The sequence below is a fragment of the Danio rerio genome, chromosome 15, assembly GCF_049306965.1.
Source record: "Danio rerio strain Tuebingen ecotype United States chromosome 15, GRCz12tu, whole genome shotgun sequence".
NCBI lineage: Eukaryota > Metazoa > Chordata > Actinopteri > Cypriniformes > Danionidae > Danio > Danio rerio.
The window spans coordinates 16,594,789-16,614,759 of record NC_133190.1 but is presented as its reverse complement, the minus strand read 5'-3'; the positions used below and the strand labels follow the sequence as shown (position 1 = coordinate 16,614,759).

Genomic DNA, 19,971 nt, shown 5'->3' with positions numbered 1-19,971 from the left:
CTGGTTGTGATATTCACCAGGGGTGCAGCCCGCTCAGGAGGGGTCTTTCGTTTTACACATCGCTCACAGGTCTTTACTTTCTCTTCCACAGTTATTGCCATTTTTGGCCAGTAAAAACGGGCTCTAGCCAGGTCCAAAGTCCTTTCAATTCCGAGATGCCCCATGTCATTGTGCAGATTTTTTAATACATTTCCTCTGAGCTTTTTGGGCAAGGCCAACTGATACAATACGCCTCTTGGGTCCTGTCTCTTTCTAAATAAGATTCCATTCTTGAACTCAAAGCGGTCCCACTCTCTTAGCCACAAAGCTACTTCTGCAGGCTCTACTTTCCCATGAGGTTTCTTTCCAGAATCAAGGTGCCTAATTACTTTTTCAAGCACTGGATCAGTTCTTTGACATTCTTTTAACTCTTCCTCTGACATTTGGGGAAGTACTGGAAGGCCTCCTGCCTCCTGCTGGAATTCTTGGGGTACTGCATCAACACTTTGGGACAGTGATTCTACCACAGTAAGTTGAGAATACGGTAGGTTAGAATCACCACAGCTCTGATATACTTGGTGTCGTTCACAGAGGGCTTTTACTGCATCGGGCAAGATAACTTGTTGTTCTGTCTCAGCTAAGTGATGGAGAGTGAATTGTTTGATTCTTTCACGTTCTTTCTGAGAGGCGAAATCATCAATCTGTTCATCATGGGGCCGTCTTGAGAGTCCATCTGCATCTAGATTTCTTTTGCCTGCACGATACTGGATCTTAAAATTGAATGTTGACAGGCTGGACAGCCATCTGTAACTGGTTGCATCGAGTTTTGCAGATGTTAATATGTAGGTGAGTGGGTTGCTGTCTGTAATCACAGTGAACTCTCCTCCATACAGATAGTCACTGAATTTGGCTGTGACTGCCCACTTGAGTGCAAGGAACTCTAATTTGTGAGCGGGGTACTTTGCTTCACTTTTAGTTAGTCCCCTACTTGCAAAGGCAATCACCCTCATTCGACCTTCCTGCTCTTGATAAAGAGCTGCTCCAAGTCCAACAGTGCTGGCATCAGTGGTCAACACATAGGGGAGTCTAGGATCTGCGTATCCTAGGACTGGAGCAGAGGTCAACTTCTCTATGATTGTGTTAAATGCCCACTGACAATCCTGGTTCCATCGCTCTCCAAACTGTTCTTTAGGATCCAGGTAAGGTGTACTTTTTGTGGGGTTTCGTTTCTGATTTTTCTGCAGTGGGGGATATCCAATAGTAAGGTCATTAAGGGGTCTTGTGATTTTTGAGAAGTCTTGAACGAACCTTCTGTAGTATCCTGCAAATCCAAGAAAAGATTTCAGTTCTTTAAGGTTTTTAGGTCTTGGCCAGGTTTTGAGAGCTTCAATTTTGGTTGGATCTGTTTCAACACCATTCTGAGAGACTATGTGGCCTAAGTACTGGACTGATGTTTGGAAAAACTTGCACTTCTTGGGAGAAAGCTTTAATCCGTATTCTTTTAGTCGTGTCAGGACTTGCAAGAGTTTGGCTTTGTGCTCTTCTAATGTCTTGGAAAAGACAATAAGGTCGTCTATGAAAACTAGGACGTCTTTTCTGTTAAGATCACCCATGCATCGCTCCATCAGCCTCTGAAATGTACTTGGTGCATTAGTGACGCCTTGAGGCATTCTGTTGAATTCATAGAATCCTAAAGGACAGACGAATGCAGTCTTTGATTTATCAGCCTCTTCCATCTCAATTTGATAAAAGCCTGATTTTAAGTCGAGAACTGAAAACCATTTGGAGCCAGATAGAACAGAAAAGGCTTCCTCCAAATTAGGCAGGGCATATGCATCTTTTACAGTTTGCGAGTTTAACTTTCTGAAGTCAATGCAGAGGCGTACATCATTGTTTTTCTTTCTTACTACTACAATTGGAGAAGCAAAAGAGGATTCAGATTCTCTGATGATGTTTGCATCAAGGAGTTCTTTAAGATGCCGTCTTACAGCATCGACATCCTGGGGATGGATAGGCCGAGCACGCTGCTTGAATGGGGTGCTATCACTGAGATGGATATGGTGTTTTACTTTGTTTGTGTGGCCATAATCCAAGTCATGAAGTGCAAATACATCCTGCATGGAGTTTACAAGATCAGTTATCTTTTCCTTCCAAGCATTTGATAACGGAGAGTCACCAAAGTCAGGGATGATTCTATTTTGTGCAGGATTTGTAACTTTGCTCACAGAAGCATTTACTGGTTTTCTTCCCTCAGTCACACTTTGTACAGCATGTACTTCGGCCAATACTGCTTTTGGAGGAATAGTTAAATCAATTTGTGTCTCATTTCTTAGCACTATTGGTATTTGGACATTGCGTTTTGCAGGTAGAGAATGCAAACTGCTTGCCACAAGTAATCCACCAGGCAAAGATGACGATACTGAGGGTTCAATTGTAACACAAGTCTCTGAGAGTGGCCCAATAACTTTGACGCATCCATTAAGAACTACAGTACTTCCAGCTGCTATCACTTCAGGCATGTCTCCTTTTACTTTCACTTGGCCCAGGACATTCACACCAGCCTGCTGCAGTCTTGCTTCTAGAACTCTTATCACAGCTTGATACCCTTGATAACGTGTCATAACTCTGGGCTTGACTGTTTGAGCATGACCAGCATATAAGACATCTAGGGTGTTAGTGCCAATAAGGATTTGGGGTGTTTGTGTCAGGTCTGGGACAACTAGGGCCAATGTTGGAACTTCGGCCTCAGATCCTAAAAACTCTTGTGGAAACTTTAGAGTCAGTTCAACATATCCAAGGTAAGGAACAGCTTGGCCGTTTGCCCCTTCAACCTCTAACAGATGATTCAACGGCTGCATAGGATGCCGTGACAGGTAGCGGTTGTAGAAAGACATGGGGACTGTTGTGACTTGAGACCCTGTGTCTAGCAAGCAATTCACTTCCTTTTCTTCAATTTTGACTCTAGCAGTGCACTTCATTCCCACTAGTCCGGCTGGTAACTTTAAGGAGTTCCTGGTATCTGTATGCTTATTAAGTGCTTGTTGATTATTTGGGCTTTGTTTTCTCTTAGTCCCCATCCGCCCTGCGATAGAGACTGATTTTAGTTTAAAGGCACTGTGGCTCCTCAATTTCTAAGATCCCACTCAGCTTGTTTCTCTCTTAATTTTTGTCTCTTTTCTTCAACTCTTAATGGGTTTGGTGCATTTTCACAGTAAATGGCAAGATGACCATCATCTCCACAGCGAAAGCAATACCATGGTCTGGGTCGATTGGTTCTTAATTCAGTGTTTTTTTGCCTTTCATTTCTCTCTCGACTGACACCAAAATCACTAGGATTATTACTCTGTTGAGGGGATTTCTGAAACTGCTTTCTCTGTGCTCCAGAAGTGGCAAGTTGGACTTTAAGCTCTGCTATCTGTCCTTTTAGTTGCTGAAGCTCACTTGCCTCAGTTCTCTCCCTTGCTTCCTGGTCAGCTGCTGTTTTAATGGCAGTGATTTGGCTTTGGAGAGCTATAATCTCCTTTTTCAAAGCATCAGCTTCAGATGTTTCAGGACACTGGGTTTTACTTTTCTGTTTAGAGACTTTCTGTTTTGGATTGTCAAATGCTAGAATATTAGTTGCATCCACTTCAAGTGAGTTATTAAAGTGAGCAGACTGTTGGTGAGTTATTGTTCTTAATTTGAGTGGGGTTGGTGAGGGTCTGCCCAAACCAAGATGCTTTCTCATTCTCTCTTCTTTTGAAGTTTTCTTCTCCTCAGCTGTTCTTAAGAGTACTGCTAACTCAGCAAAGGAGAGTGGATCAGCTTTTATTCTCTCTAGCTGCAATTCAACTATCAAGGCATTGTCCCAACAGCCACGGCAGAACTGTTTCAGGAGATAACGGTCTCGTTCACTCTCCGCAATCCCTCCACGCCTAATGGTAGTGCACAAGAGCACATACAATCTATGAAGATAGGCAGATGATTTTTCACCAGGATCCTGCAGAGTGTTTATGAACTTTGCTAATAATTCATCTCCATCTTCCACTGAACCGTAAACAGACTCTAGTAACCTCAGACACTCTGATGCTGGAGCATTGGGGCTCACATGCTTAATGACATCTGAAGCAGGCGGTAACAGGCTGTCTAGAATTTTTTGCATTTTATGTGACTCAGAAAGGGATAACTCATTCAACAAATAGTCAACGCTTGTCCGCCATGTGTCGAAGTCAGGCTCATTACCTGGACGAGGCATCCGTCCAGAAAAGGCTTTTAAGCGGAAAGAAGCACTGTGTTGGGGCACTGTTTCACTCATCTTCACAACATGTTCCATAATTACTCTCTGAATGTCAGGGGGGTGCATAGAGGATATAGGAATTCTCACAGATACAGAATTGGCTTCTGTTAAACTATGGGGCGATGTAGTACTCATGTTCACCTTGGCTGGGTTGTTATTATCAATTTTTAGAGCAGATGGCTTGAAACTTCCAGTTCGCTGAGGGGTGTTAGTTACACTTGTCAAGACTTTTGTGCTGGATTTTAAATTTTCAAGTCCACAATCTTCTCTGTGTGATGCATCATCCAAATGTGTCACTCCATTCATTTTCATTGAATTTTGCTTAATGATATCTTGTTGGGATTCTACATTTTTATCCTCTAGTGACTTCAGTTGCTTTGCTGTGTCGCTAGATGTGGCTGTGCTGTAAGCAGTACTCAATTTGTGTATGCGGAATATAACGCTCATATCAGTAGGGCTTACGATAGTCAAAGGCAATTGAGGCTCAATGTTGCAAATGGCGGAGTTGTGTGAAAACTCAACAACTGCATTATGATGAAATACAGACTGCGGATCATCAATCAGAAAGTTTTGCCGTATAGAACCAAATCTCAAAAGGTAGGATTCTACGACTTCATCTGTTTCAGTTAGGGTTAAACCACTAATAATCACTGCATTTTCTATTTTAACGTCTTCTCGTTCTATGACATCCATTGTAATGTTATATTTTCACTATATATGCGTATTTCAATAATTATTCACCTCAAAAGCTGCTGCTTTCTCGCTCCTGGCTGGCTCGCCAAGATTGTAGCAAGTACGATTGATTTGTCGCGATAGCGTATTTTTCAATGTGGGCCAATTGGTCAGAAGAGAAAGAACGGCTACTGGAGAGAGAAAAGCAGCACAGCAGGTGAGTGAATAATCAGACACAGTCAGTTTTTTCCTTCAATATAGTTTATATAATTAGAAATATGTTATGAGTTTGTGAATTTCTGTCCAATAAGCATAAGTATTTACGTATATATAGGTTCGATTATAAATTATAATAATAAAAAGTAAATAATTTTCTCTTTTTTTCTTTACACAGATGAACGTGAAGTCAATATACAGTTAAAACAAAGTTGTGATCAAGACAGTTGAGAAATTTCAAACACTTGTACAAAATGAAAATAAAAATCTTAGAAAGCTACAACACTGTGTTACCCTTTGTATAAAACAAAGTAAAGAAGGCAATAAATTTGTGATAAAAAATACTCTGTATTCTCAAATGTAATAAATAAAAGAAAATAAAGAAATAAATCAATAATAAATATACCAACTCTACTCAAATGCAGGCTATAATTCAATATTCACACTTTTAACTCAATAAATCATTAATGTGCTCAAATAAATCACCTCTCTGTTTAAAGAATCAATACACGGTTCAAATGAATCACCTCCCTGTTCAAAAGATCGCTACTCTGTTAAAATGAATCACCTCACTGTTCAAAGACTCAAAACTCTGTTCAAATGAATCGTTCGCTACTCAAAAGATTCGTTTTGCTGTCCAAAGGATTTGTTTCGCTTTCAGATGATTCGTTCCACCGGTTGCCGTTCACAGTTCAATACCAAGGATTTCGTGAAAGAGAACTGTTGATTCTCTTAGCTCAGTTCCAGTAAAGGTTTTCCGTTGAGGATTTTAGGAAAAGTAAGAAGGAAAAGCGGAAGGTCGCGATGAGTCCGAGTCTCGTTTCTCCAAACAATCAAAAGAACTCTCCTACCAGTCCGGTGGCACAAACACACAGTCTAACAGGAGAGTCGGTTGCGTGGGTGGCTCGCCGTAAGTTTCTCCTCGAGTCCAACGTGAATTAGGGACTCATCACAGATGCTTCGACACACACAAAAAACCCAGCCTTGCAAAACACAAGGCAAATATCAATTAATAGAATGTCTTTAACAATAAATCTCATATGTACACGCTTCATATGCACATTTACTTAACATATATACACACATTTTTGACACTACTTGAAATCATGTTAAAATGAAAACAAAAATAAACACAAACTCACCAAGGAAATCACTCAAAATCAAAGCGAAAACCCAGGAAAACTCCAGGTGGCACTCGTGTGCAGATTTCACTCTCATATACAAATGACGCTTTTTCTCTCAATCCTTCATCAAAAATATATTATATAAATCATTGCAGCATCTTATTAACGGTAAAATTGCACAGTTAATACGAATTTAGAACATTAAAAGATATAAATCTAATAGTTTTCTACTGATAATAACAACTTACTTCTCTCACTCCCTTGCAAACACTGAATCACCATAGCAACAGTAAACACAAACTAACAGACAAGAGAGATTTGTTATAGTTTGTAAAGTTGTTCTGCTGCTATAGCAGAAGGCACGATGATGTCATTCTAAAGCAATACTCCCTTGAATGCTGTATAATACTCTTTTATAAATTATTTATATAAATAAATAATTTTAATGTATATTATTTAATCGAGTATTCTGCCAGTGTTTTTTCTCATATTTATAAGGGTATTTCTATTTTTTCTATTGCTGTGTACTACCAACTAGTAACCTGGGTTATCCGGGTTACACATACTGCAGTCCTTTTTTGTCTGTCTGTCTCGTATGTCTCACCTGCTCGCCAAAAGTGACTAATTATATCCCGAATGTCTGACACCAGCGCATACACATTGAAAAAGACGTGCCAGGTACGAAAGCTTGACAGGCGTAGCAACAGTAACTAAGGAGGGCGGGGTTTAGCAAAGGGTCAGTTTGTCTATAGACCAATTACCAACCTACGTCACACGGGTCCCCGGTTGCAAAAAAAAGACAGGCTGCAATGGGAAAGATGTCGTGTTGTGCGGTAGGATGCCGAATTCGAGTCCAAAAATAGAAAACTTAACTTAACTACATATGTATATACACACAAACACACATACTAACACACACATCCTATTAAATGTCCAGTTATAAACCTTGACACCGGTGATGTACAATGTAAATTTAATTGTAAAATGGCTTTTACAATATTTGCAAATTTGTAAATATTTGTTGCAGCACCAAAAATTATTTATATTACAATAAGTATTGCCTGATAAGTTTATATATTGATTACTGTGACGGGCCTATAAATGAGTGACACACAATACTCACTTCCTCAATAATCACTTCCCTTTCAAAAATTACTTTTCTTGTTAATTTGGCACAAACATATTGATAAAATGTGATATTTGAGTTTTGATATGATGATTGAAGGGCCCTATCTGCACCTGTGTTTTCAGTGCTGCTGTCTGAAGTCCTCCAGGTGTTGAGGGGGGCTGGTAAGGTGGGCGCTGCGTTTACCAGCACTCAGGGTGAGCAGCTCCGACTGATGGCCTGCAACTCCACGTTTGGCGCAGGAATGAAAGCTGCAGCAGAAGCAGTCGAGGGTGTGATGGGAACCGTCATGGGAGGAGGAGACATGGTTAGTGAACACAGAGATTTAACCATATGCATATTTATCCACCTTTTTCGAAAACATGGCCACTGCATTTTACATTATAGATTGCACTTTTAGTTTGGGCGACTTCTGTTTCAAAAAACTGAAACAAATAATTTTAAACAATAAGGGCCCTATCATACACTAGGCGCATCATGTTTGCTAGTTTCAGCTTGGCGCAAGAGTCGTTTTGACGTTTTGCGCCACGCTGTTTAAATAGCAAATACATTTGCCCTCATGTGCGTCCATAGCTGTTCTGGTCTGAAAAGGGAGGCGTTTTGATACGCATTGCTGGCACATTGCTATTTTGAGAACCTATAATAGTCTGTTCTTTAGATCAGAAACAAACCCGGTCTAAAGTCCAGTGCAGAGCGCGTTAAGCCTAGTTCACACTACAGGATTTTAAACATCAGCAGATCGCTGTGCTGTTCACACTACATGACTTGACTTTGTGTCTTTTGATCTCTGTGGTTTTCACACTACGCAACACTCCGTGAACGATCCACAAGAGGGGGGTCACACACTACATGATCTGACAACATCTCATTTCCCATCAGCTCATTCAAGCTACCAAACCACAGCCAATGAAAATTTGAGGGAGGAGTCGTCAGAAAAAAGCTGAACACTATTGGCTGCTTGTGTGCTGATGACATCACTGACAGCTTTTCAAGCTTTGGAGAAAGCATTTAAAAACATCAAATCAGCTGATTTATCAGTGGATTAATCACTCATCTGCAAGGTTTGAGTGGATAGATACACAGAGAGTTTTTAATTTTTGTAGTTTTATAACTCTTTGAAATAAAACTAACATATTTATAACACCCTGCCGTTTTCTAACTATCAGTGTATTTCTTTCTGACATTGTCATTTTTTTAAATTACAAAACAGTAAAGAACTGAGCATTTCTGCCTTAAATTACCATATTGGTCAAAATGACTGCATGCATGTCTGATACTTTTCGCTGTGACTTTAAATATGTGTGCATTTTCTTGCCTGGCAACTTCCTGCTAACATAAACAAAACTTTCTGATGGCAAAAACATCAATTTACTTCAGATATCTTTCAAAACAGCATATTCTGTGCTGTTAAATAGCTCCTGTTTGAAAGTGAAAATGAAAGCCAAGCCTTTAAGTGTTTTAGTATCTTAACTACATATTTATAGGCTGTATTGCCAAAAAAATATTATATTTTTAGGGTAATGGTGTCATTAAATATGATGCCAGACATTCAAAGCTTAATTTTAATATCTCAATAATAGCTTTGAATGTAAATATGTTGTGACAATATGGCGTTTCATATGAGAACGATCAGAATGAGCAGTATGGTAATTCTAATAGTTACAGAATTCTAGTTCCACTGTTAATATAGCCTACTCTCATGTCTGTGCTAACGCAGAATGAAGTGAGTGCACTGATGCCCATTCTGACCAATCACAGATGTTTCTGCTGAGCTCCTGAACACACAGGCACGCGGCTCATGCTGATATGCTCTCTCATTGGCTGCAGCTCGTCACTACATCTGACCACACGTGGGGTTGAGTCGGCCGACTGCTCTGGAATATTTAGCATGCTGAATGTTGGATTTCCGTCTGCGAGGTTTCGGCGACGCGTCAGCGAGCCTCGTTGATGCGTTGCTCAGTAGTTCACACATAAAGAGCGGCGAGCGCCGAGCACCCGCAGATTTCTTCCCGATCACAGCCCGATCCTTCGGCGAGCTCGTTAACTTCCAAATCGGGCTCAAATCAGGCTTAAAATCCTCTAGTGTGAACTAGGCATTAGTTGTGTGCCTCGCTTACACACTGCTTAATACACACAAGATGAAGAGCAATACGCAAATATCTTTACATATGAAAAATAATTTATATATTAAGGATATAATAAGGATATATATAGGATATAAGTATAAAGGATTAAAATATTACAAAACATATTATTTTCTAGCCTACATAAATATAAAAACCTTTCATGCCTTCTTCATCTCGGGGGGGCTTTTTCAGTTTACTCGTGACAATTTGCTTTTGTATAATGTTATTATTATTAGCAGTATTGTTTATTATATCCATATTTATATTTGTTTTATTAAAAACAAGCTTAGATATGCCCACCTGTCAGTTTTTTTTTACCAAATGGGGCACAGCTGTGTATTTGGATATAACTCATTTTTTTTACCACACTTTGTTATTATTGTTCATTTATTCGTTTGCTGGAAATTAGAACTACATTTAAAAAACAGTTTCGAAACAAATCTTTGCGCTTAACAAACAAAATTAATTATTTATAGGCTAATTGATGTCTGTGCGTGCAAGGTTTCCCTATTCAAGAGAGCGAAAGTGAAAGTAGATAATGAGAAGGCCTTATGACTCTGATTGGTTTATTCTGAAAACACACCTATAACTCATTAAGAAAATAAGCTCAACCCTTTTAGACCAGTGATGGGCAAACTTTTTAGACCCAAGGGCCACATCAAGTTTTGCTAACCAACTGAAGGGCCACATGTCAAATCCTTTAAAAAGCAACTTTTATTTATAGTGGACAGAAACATGTCACATTAACACAAAATAGATGTCAAATGAATTTGCACTGCTATTTATATTTACTTATCAATCATCATGAAACAATACAATAATCTCTTATAAAATATAATGATGATAATAATAATAATAATAATAATAATGTAATACTAGAATAGAAAAGATATTGTCTAATAGAAAAAAAATCTTATATTAACACATTAAAAATAATTCTTAAAGTTTACTATTCAGTCAAATTTACAATTATCTAATCTGCACCGCTTTTAGAATTATACAGATCAATCATCATAAAAATGGATAAAGCAACAAATCTTTGATAAAATAACTTTTTAAAGTGGATGTATGCTTGGAAAATATATTATATGACAAAATTAACACATTTAACCAGCAGTTATTATAAAATTTGGGTCAATATCACAATAATCTCATTTGAGCTTGTATTAATATGCTCATATCAATCAATCATAAAACTATGAGATAAAACAGAAGAAGAATCTTAGTCTTTGTTTTTCCAAGTCATGTTATTATAAGTGTGTTAACGTGAACAATGAGCTGATTGCTAACGTGAAAAATACCCAGCTGATTCAGTTGTTGCCGACATGAAAAAGCGCACCTAGCTGTGTGCTCGGCCCCTTAGGTTGTAGTCTTTAAAAACAGCAATATTTTCTTGGCATATTAGACTTACCGCTTTCTGCCCGATATTGGTGAGGTATTTTGTTGTCCATTTTTCCTTAAACAAATGACATTCAGAGTCCATTTTTTTGCCTGATTTTACATAGGGTTCACTTATAATTGCTTAATTAATTTACTAATTCTGGACCAAACCGTTACTCAGAAGCAGCATTTTTAAAAGTTCCTTGTGGGACGGACGAAAGTGTTCAGCGGGCCACATATGGCCCACTGGTTGTAGTTTGCCCACCTCTGTTTTAGACCATTCGCCACGGCGCAAAGCGGATTTTTCCTTCCTTATCTTAGCAAAATTGGATTCTGACACGCCCTGCGCTTTGCACTTTGCGCATGGATCGTCAAAATAGAGCCCTTCGGTTGTGGATCAAATAATCCATATACACTACCTGACAAAAGTCTTGATGTTGTTCCCAGTTGTAAGAGCAACAAATAATATTTTGACTTCTAAAGTTGATAATTTGGAAAAGTGGCAGAAGGTAGATTTTTCAGATGATTCATTTGTTGAACTGCATCCCAATCATCACAAATACTTGCAACCTGCATGGACCCACAATTTTCACAAAAATCAGTCAAGTTTGGTGAAGGAAAGGTGATGGTTTAGGGTTACACTAAGTAAGGGGGTGTTCAAGAGGTCTGCAGAGTGGATGGCAACATTAACAGCCCGAGGTATCAAGACATTTGTGCTTCCCATTACTGTACATTACAAACCAGAGGTTAGGGCAAATTCTTCAGCAGGATAGAGCTTCTCCTCATACTTCAGCCTCCACATCAAAGTGCTTGAAAGTAAAGAAGGTCAAGGTGCTCCAGGATTGGCCAGCCCAGTCACCAGATATGTTGAGCACCAGATTATTGAGCACGTCTGGGGTATGATGAAGGACTCATTGAAGATGAATCCAAAGCATCTTGATGAACTTTAGGAGTCCTGCAAGAGCGCTCTTTGCCATTCTAGATGACTTTATTAATAAGTTATTTGAGTCATTGCAGAGATGTATAGATGCAGTCCTCCAAGCTCATGGGAGTCATACACAATATTAATTCTTTGTCCACTGCACCGTGACATTATATTCTACACTGTATATTATTCCTGTTAAATGACAAGACTTTTGTCTAAGCAAAGTCAAACCTTACTGTCCAAATTAATTAATTAAAAATCATGACATGATCTTATTTTATTTTGGTAAAAGTCATATAAGCCACTTCTGATACCAAATGATCAACTAGAAGTCAAGTTGTTTTTTGTTCTTAAAATTTAGATAGGCAACAAGACTTTTGTCAGGTAGTGTACAAAGCTTGGTGCTTTTTTTTTATCCGTCATGAAAAGAAACGTATGCTTGGTATTTAAGTATGACCAAAAGCCTTTTGAGTTCACCTTTTGTTCTTCCAAATTATTTTCTCATTTTTTTCCCTGCAGTACAGTTATGTTTAATATATGTGAATAATATTGCTGCAAAAAATCTTGTGTTTTTGTGGTTATTTATAGTTTTCTCAATTTTTAAAAATAATTTCTAATAAGTAGTTTTTTCCTGTTAAAGGAACAATCTACATTTTTTGAAATAGGCATATTTTACAAGTTGCCTAAAACATTTGTGTTTTACCATTGTTTTTTTTTTTGTCCATTCAGCCAATTTCCTGGTCTGGCAGGAGCACTTTTAGCTTCGTATAAATCATTGAATTAGATTAGATCATTACCGTCTCATGCAAAACATTTTTTCCTGTTAATGTTTGATATTTTCTCCTGCTGCAGCTATGATACAGCAGCAAAGTTCCTTTATTATTACACAAGAGTATAGCTCCTAACCATATTGACCTAGAAAAGAAGCAACATTTAATTTTCCATTGCTTTTAGTACATGATGAAATTACGGAAGTGTCAAGCTTTAAATGGGAAAACTATTAAATCTATTTTGGATTTTTTTTTTTTGTGAGATGCTTATGGTCTAATCCGATTCAATGATTTATGCTAAGCTAAAAGTCCTGGAGTATGACTTAATCGATGTAAAAATAGTAAAACTTAACTGTATAACTCTAGGGGACTTTAAAAGTAGCCTAATTTCAAAAACCGTGGAGTGTTTCTTTAACAATTTATTGGACGTTACTATCATAATTCGCAAAGAGCAAAACGGGGGAAGATATAAATAGACAGAAATAGAGACCACTTTGCTGATTATATCTTATTTTAAATGAACATTTTCAGACTTCTAAGACTGATGAGTTTGCTGGAATTGAGAAGTGGGAGGAGATGGACCTGGATGAAGCTGCAAAGTGGTCGGTCGCCTCAGAAATGCCACCAGACTTTTCCAGTAAAGACGGAAGGGGTGAAACATCAGAGACACCTGTTGGTGCTGCTACTGGCACCATTAAAGGAGCCGGCTGGCCTGCTCAAAACACTCGATTCTTGCATGTTTCAGCATCTCAACACCATTTTAGGTTTGTCCATGACTCTATAGTGGCCAGGTTGAGTCCTGAAGACATTCAAAGGGCAAGGGAGGCAAAACAGAACATTGCCAGGCCTGTTAGACAAAAGGTGAGGACATCTGAATTTTTTTTTTTTTTTGTCAAACATTACAAGGACATTTTAGCCAATAATGAAAAATGAACTCATCCTCAAGTGGATCCAAACATTAAATGCAAAAGATGACATTTTGAAAAAGTTTAAAATGTCCGTCCTTTGACTGCCCTAGTTGGGAAAACAAATATTGAAAACAAATATTATTGTCAAGTCATGGTTACAGTTCTCCAACTTTCTTTAAAATATCTTCTTTGTGTTTAACAGAAGAAAGAAATGCATAGGTTTGGAGCAAGTCTAGGTTGTGTAAATGATGACAGAAATTAAATGTTTAAGTGAACTATTATTATTATTATTGTTGTTATTATTATTGTTGTTGAACTAATATTATTGTGGAGAATAATAAAAGGAGAACAAGGTAATCATATTGAGAATCATTATTCTTATCTAAAACTTTTTTAGGAAACCTTTACATCAAGGCCTTTTTGTTATAAATAATTACCCTTTTAACTTGCATTGAGCAATTTTATTTAGTTTAATTTTTTATGTAGCACTGGTATTTTCGAATGTATTTGTCAAAGAACCTTGTTTATTGTCTAATCTGTTTACATTTTAACTTTTACTACTTTTTTGTTAAATTAAGTTAGTTTAGAAACTGCTTTAATGTGAATATTTTATTGCTTTTACTTTTTCAGCTTAATGAACGAGCCAAAGAAAGGAAGGTACCTGCTACACGCATTAGTCGACTTGCCAATTTTGGGGGTTTGTGATTTTTTTTTTTTTTCATTGGTAGAACAATGTTTTCTGTGTAACTTTTATATTTTGTGGCAAGTAGCCATGTAATAAGTGGGATAAGTACATCCAAGACCTGTTTTTGCAGAATAAAGCTTTTCAGTCTTTATTTTATTTACTTTACTTAGTTTGGCTTTACTCGGTGATAACCTCTTGGATGTACTTTATCCTTAACTTAACAAGCATCAATCTGGATTTTAATAATCTATAAGTAAATGCCAAACTACAATTGATACTTGCCATGCAAGTATTGTTCATTTTTTGTTATATTAGCAGGGCTTAAAGTATTCCGGCATTATTTTAGAGCCTGTGCATGGGGTTTAATTAGGGATGCTTAAAATATTCGATGACCGTTAATGTAATTTGTAACCAATAATGGCATCAGTTTTACTATTAAAAGAAAAGTTAAAGTTTGGCTGCATAAGGAACCGATCACAGCGAAAGTGCTTTTTGCGTTCAGAGGGGCATCTTTTGAATTGTTTACTAATAGGCGCAAGTGTTTTAACGCTGCTTATGCACCGTGCACCTTACATTTAGCTGTTGCACGCTGTGTGCTTAAGCAGAAAAAGCATGTTACATCAGTCGCATCTCTTCATTCTTCAATCCATTGAAAGCACTGCAGGGTTTCTGTTGAGGTGACTGCAGTGTTTGTGTTGTCAAGGTCGACTATGGGCAACTTTTAATGATGTAGGAGAGAGACTTGTTGCTGTTTCAAGTTATCCAGACTGTATATACTTTACAGAGCTTGAATATCACAATAGTATCATTCATTCATTTTCTTGTCGGCTTAGTCCCTTTATTAATCCGGGGTCGCCACAGCGGAATGAACCGCCAACTTATCCAGCACGTTTTTACGCAGTGGATGCCCTTCCAGCCGCAACCCATCTCTGGGAAAATAATATTATTAAAAATTACAATTATACCAGACTCGCGCACAATACGGGTCAGCTGATTCAGTCTTTACCTAGTGACATACAAAACAGCATTGCGCTTCTTTTTTTTTTCTTGTCAACATAAAAGACAGTGCAGTGCCCCTTGGATTTTTAGAAAATAAGGCGTGTTCTTTGTGATTGTCCCCTACATGTGCAACAAATATTTGTTAACTCTTGGGACAGTAAAACATGCAAAATCACGGGTCTACAGACTTATTTGCCAAAGAAGCAAAATGAAAGAAGGATAATTCTGGTCAGTTTGACACAGAAAGATTTGACATATACCAGCGCTGATGCTGATCGCCTGGAGCCGCGTCATAAACTCAACAGACAGGCTTTTGATGATTTAGTGTAGACTACAACCAACAAACCAACCTTTTTTCATTTATAAAATGACAGTTATAAATAGTTCTTATATAATATCAGTTTTTAAAATGGCCTACATAATCTACTAATCAAACAAATCCAAAGATTTTCTTGATTTTTGTATAATGATAACTCTGCACCAAACTGAGCTTCATTTTACAGCTTATAAAACGTGTGCAAATTAATGCAATATTATATGTTAACAACAAAATTGTTATACAAAAAGTCAGCATATGAGCCTTGAGGTTCATTGTCATTTTCTTTTCATCACGCAGCGTGCGCACACATGAACCAAGTCATAATCACATATTAAGTCATAATCATAATACATAATCTTTATTCCAATGACTTTTGTTAAAAATGTTGATAGAGGTATTGGAAATAATAATAACAGCAGAATATTAATTAATACATTTTTTCCAGTGAAGTGATCGATTTGAGGTAGCCTGATATTTTTATTTGACGGAAGAAAAAAACAACAGCAGACCATCAGCCTCCTCCACTGTACCAGCTCCATCTACTGGTCCAACTGTTTTAAAAAGAAAGAGTTTGCAGGACGTTGCTTACAAACCAGAAAAAAAGTGATAATAGCCTTGATTTCCCTTCTAATCTTTAGTATAGCAGTTCAGGTCTTTAACACTAAACTTGTTATTTAAGCACTTGTTTAACACACCCTCTTACCCCAAAAGGCTAATGAATTTTATTTATTTATTTATTTTTTTAACTTAAAGCCCTGTATTAGTAAATAGACAAAAACTCTTTGGCTTGAGAGTTAAAACTGTTTGAGACATGTTTCTTACATAACAATTTACTGTAAGAATTATTTTAATTCCTTGCTCCAAGGTTGTGAACACATTTTAGTAATACCTTAGTAGTCTTCACTGCAGTAATGCTTCAACTATCTTTTGTAGGATTAGCTGTTGGGCTTGGCATTGGAGCCATTGCTGAAGTGGCGAAACAATCTTTTGGTGGAAAACGCTCTGGTAGTATATGTTTGTTAGCTTTTGTGTAGTTTAATATTTCTTGTCTTGTTACTTTGATTAAATATTTGACACTTTATTTATATCTCTTGTGCCTTTGTCTTTTAGAGGTGGGGGCTCTTTTAGACTCTCCTCTGCTGTCGGAGGCCAATGCAGAGAGAATAGTGAACACGCTGTGTAAGGTTAGAGGAGCGGCCCTCAAGATTGGACAGATGCTGAGCATTCAGGGTACATGGTTGATTTTATTGTGAATAATCTGATACTGTGTGCAATTATTTGTTCATATAACTGATAATGATGCATAAATATATTTTCAAGAGACCCAAGTAATGAGAAATTTCATCCAAAAAGAAATTTTTCACTCGCCCTCAGGTGGTTCTAAATATTTTTAGGTTTCTTTTTTCGGTTGAACACAAAAGATTTTTTAAGAATGTGACACAGATGGTGATTGAAAAAAAAAATACTATGGTTGCTGGTAGTCTGTGGTTTCCATCATTTTCTAAAATATCATCTTCTGGGTTCAACAGAAAAAAAAAAAAAAAAAAACACTCACGGTTTTGGAAAAAAAAAAAAAAAAGGTGAGGCATTGAGGACACTGACAGTTTTTGTTTTGGGTGAACTATCTCTTAAACTCCAGATGTTTTCTGTGTTGCGCAATACTATTTGGAATAAAATAAATATTATATTACAATATTATTTCAAAAGCACAAAAAGAGCTGTATGTGTTCGATTGTTTATGAGTAGGAAAATGCCCACTGTTATGTTTCTAATTTTTGTGTTGCCTCAATAGACAATAGCTTCATTAACCCTCAACTTCAGAAAATATTTGAGAGGGTTCGACAGAGCGCTGACTTCATGCCAGCCTGGCAAATGCATGTAAGTTACTCAAGCTATTACATTGCTATGTAATATATTACATATCAATATTGGTACATATTTACATAAATAAATGCATAAACGCACACAAGCAGGGTTTTGTGAAATATTTACCACATAACTAAAACTCAAAAAACATTAGAAAACATTAAGAGACCGTTCTATTAGTCATGGTAAGATTTTTAGGTTTCATAATTTCTAGTTCCACCTCATTTATATATTTGTATTTATTTTTTCATAGCTTTATTTCAATAAATGCTCAAATTAGATACTTTTTCAAGTCCAACCCTTTGTAGGAAGAAATTCAAAAGGTGCTCATGGACATTTACTTAAAGAAGTAGTTTTTCCAAAATGTCATTATTACAATGCAATAACATTTTCAATGTAAAAAGCTTCCCTTTAGTATGGCCTATTTTCTTATGTAAAAAGACAATGATTTATATCTTTAGACACTATATGTGAATTTTTATTAAATCTTCGATTTTTATCTTATTCTTTATATTATTTATTTTTGTTGATGTCGTTTTATTGTTTTAAACCCATGTAATATAGAAAGATGTAAATTTGATCTGCTTTTGCTAGGAAATATCCATAAAATCTGATATGGCTATATATATATATATATATATATATATATATATATATATATATATATATATTTTCACACACACACACACACACACACACACACACACGCATACACACTCTCTCACTCTCTCTCTCTCTCTCTCTTATTTAAATGAAATATAATTCTCTTTATAGCTTGCAGAAATAACAACACTTTCATAGATAATCTTTTTTCCCCACTCTGTCCGCATGAGAGTGCTAGTGCATTTTTTCTTTTGCCTAGTCCCTTTATTAATCAGAACTCGCCACAGCGGAATGAACTGCTAACTTATCCAGCATATGTTTTACACAGCGGATGCCTTTCCAGCTGCAACCCAGTACTGGGAAATACGCATACACTCTCACATTCATACTCCTACACTACGGGCAATTTAGTTTATTCAATTGACCTAGACCGCATGACTTTGGACTGTCGGAGAAACTGGAGGTCCCAGAGGAAACCCATGCGGTCACGGGGAGGACATGCAAACTCCAAACAGAAATTTCAACTGACCCAGCCAGGACTCGAACCAGCGACTTTCTTGCTGGTAGGTGACGCTGCTAGCCACTGAGCGACCATGTCGTCGCTTGTGCATTTTGTACATCATGGATGTACAGTATTGATGCCTCATTAGTTGCTGTTTCTTAGTAAGCTGGTATTTGTAAGCTATCTGATATATTTGAAATGTCAACGGCTACTCTGTGAAAACTTAACAGCAAGCTGTGCATCTTCAAACTATAGTTAAACACACATATGAATATCTACATCTGCAAAACCCACAAAAATATCTAAATAAATAGTAATATATGCAAATGTCATGTGCGACATACAAGTTCATATTTGGATTTCACATATATTAAATAAACACTCACCAGCCATTTTATTAGATACACCTGTCCAACTGCTTGTTAACGCAAATTTCTAATCAGCCAATCACATGCCAGCAACTCAATGCATTTAGGCATTTAGACACGGTCAAGACGATCTGCTGCAGTTAAAACTGAGCATCACAATGTGAAAGAAATGTGATTTAAGTGACTTTGAACGTGGCATGGTTGTTGGGCTGGTCTGAGTATTACAGAAACTGCTGATCTACTGGGATTTTCACGCACAACCATCTCTAGGGTTTACAGAGAATGGTCTGAAAAAGAGAAAATATCCAGTGAGCAGCAGTTCTGTGGGTGCAAATGCCTTGTTAATTCCAGAGGTCAGAGGAGAATGGCCAGACTTGTTCATTCTGATAGAAAGGCAACAGTAACTCCAATAATCACCCGTTACAACCAAGGTGTGCAGAAGACCATCTCTGAACACAACACATCGAGCCTTGAGGCGCATGAGCTACAGCAACAAAATGCACCACCGGGTGCCACTCCTGTCAGCTAAGAACAGGAAACTAAGGCTACAATTTGCACAGGCTCACCTAAATTGGGCAATAGAAGATTATAAAAACATTGCTTGGTCTTATGAGTCTTGATTTCTCCTGCAACATTCTGATGGTAGGGTCAGAATTTGGCATCAACAACATGAAAGCTTTTATCCATCCTGCCTTGTATCAACGGTTTACTGTTCTCAAATGGCCTCCACTGTCACCAGAACTCAATCCAATAGAGCACTTTTGGGATGTGGTGGAAAAAGAGATTTGTGTCATGAATGCGCAGTCGACAAATCTGCAGCAACTGCGTGACGCTATCATGTCAATATGGAGCAAAATCTCTGAGGAATATTTCTAGTAATTGTTGAATCTATGCCACGCAGGATTAAGGCAGTTCTGAAGGCAAAAGGTGATCCAACCTGGTACTAGCAAGGTGTATCTAATAAAGTGGCTGGTACTGGTACTGTATTTGCATATATTACCAGTTCAGAAGCCAAAAAATATGATTTTGGTAAACTAATACAATACAAGATGACGGTGTTGAGTAACGCAGCATGAAAAAGTGAACACGGTTTTTATCAGAACTGCCATTTCAGACGTTTAGTTGTT

General features: G+C 37.4%; 1 protein-coding gene across 2 annotated transcripts in view; it reads left to right on the top strand.

Moving 5' to 3' along the window:
* Positions 1-19,971, top strand: part of coq8b (coenzyme Q8B) — a 36,538-nt gene that overhangs the window by 5,360 nt on the left and 11,207 nt on the right. For both annotated transcript variants that reach the window (XM_021466331.3, NM_001424002.1), the window contains 6 exons: positions 7,519-7,700; positions 13,126-13,455; positions 14,133-14,199; positions 16,439-16,510; positions 16,616-16,735; positions 17,298-17,383. In XM_021466331.3, the coding sequence (XP_021322006.1) occupies positions 7,519-7,700; positions 13,126-13,455; positions 14,133-14,199; positions 16,439-16,510; positions 16,616-16,735; positions 17,298-17,383 (857 nt within the window). The remainder of the gene's footprint in view (positions 1-7,518; positions 7,701-13,125; positions 13,456-14,132; positions 14,200-16,438; positions 16,511-16,615; positions 16,736-17,297; positions 17,384-19,971) is intronic.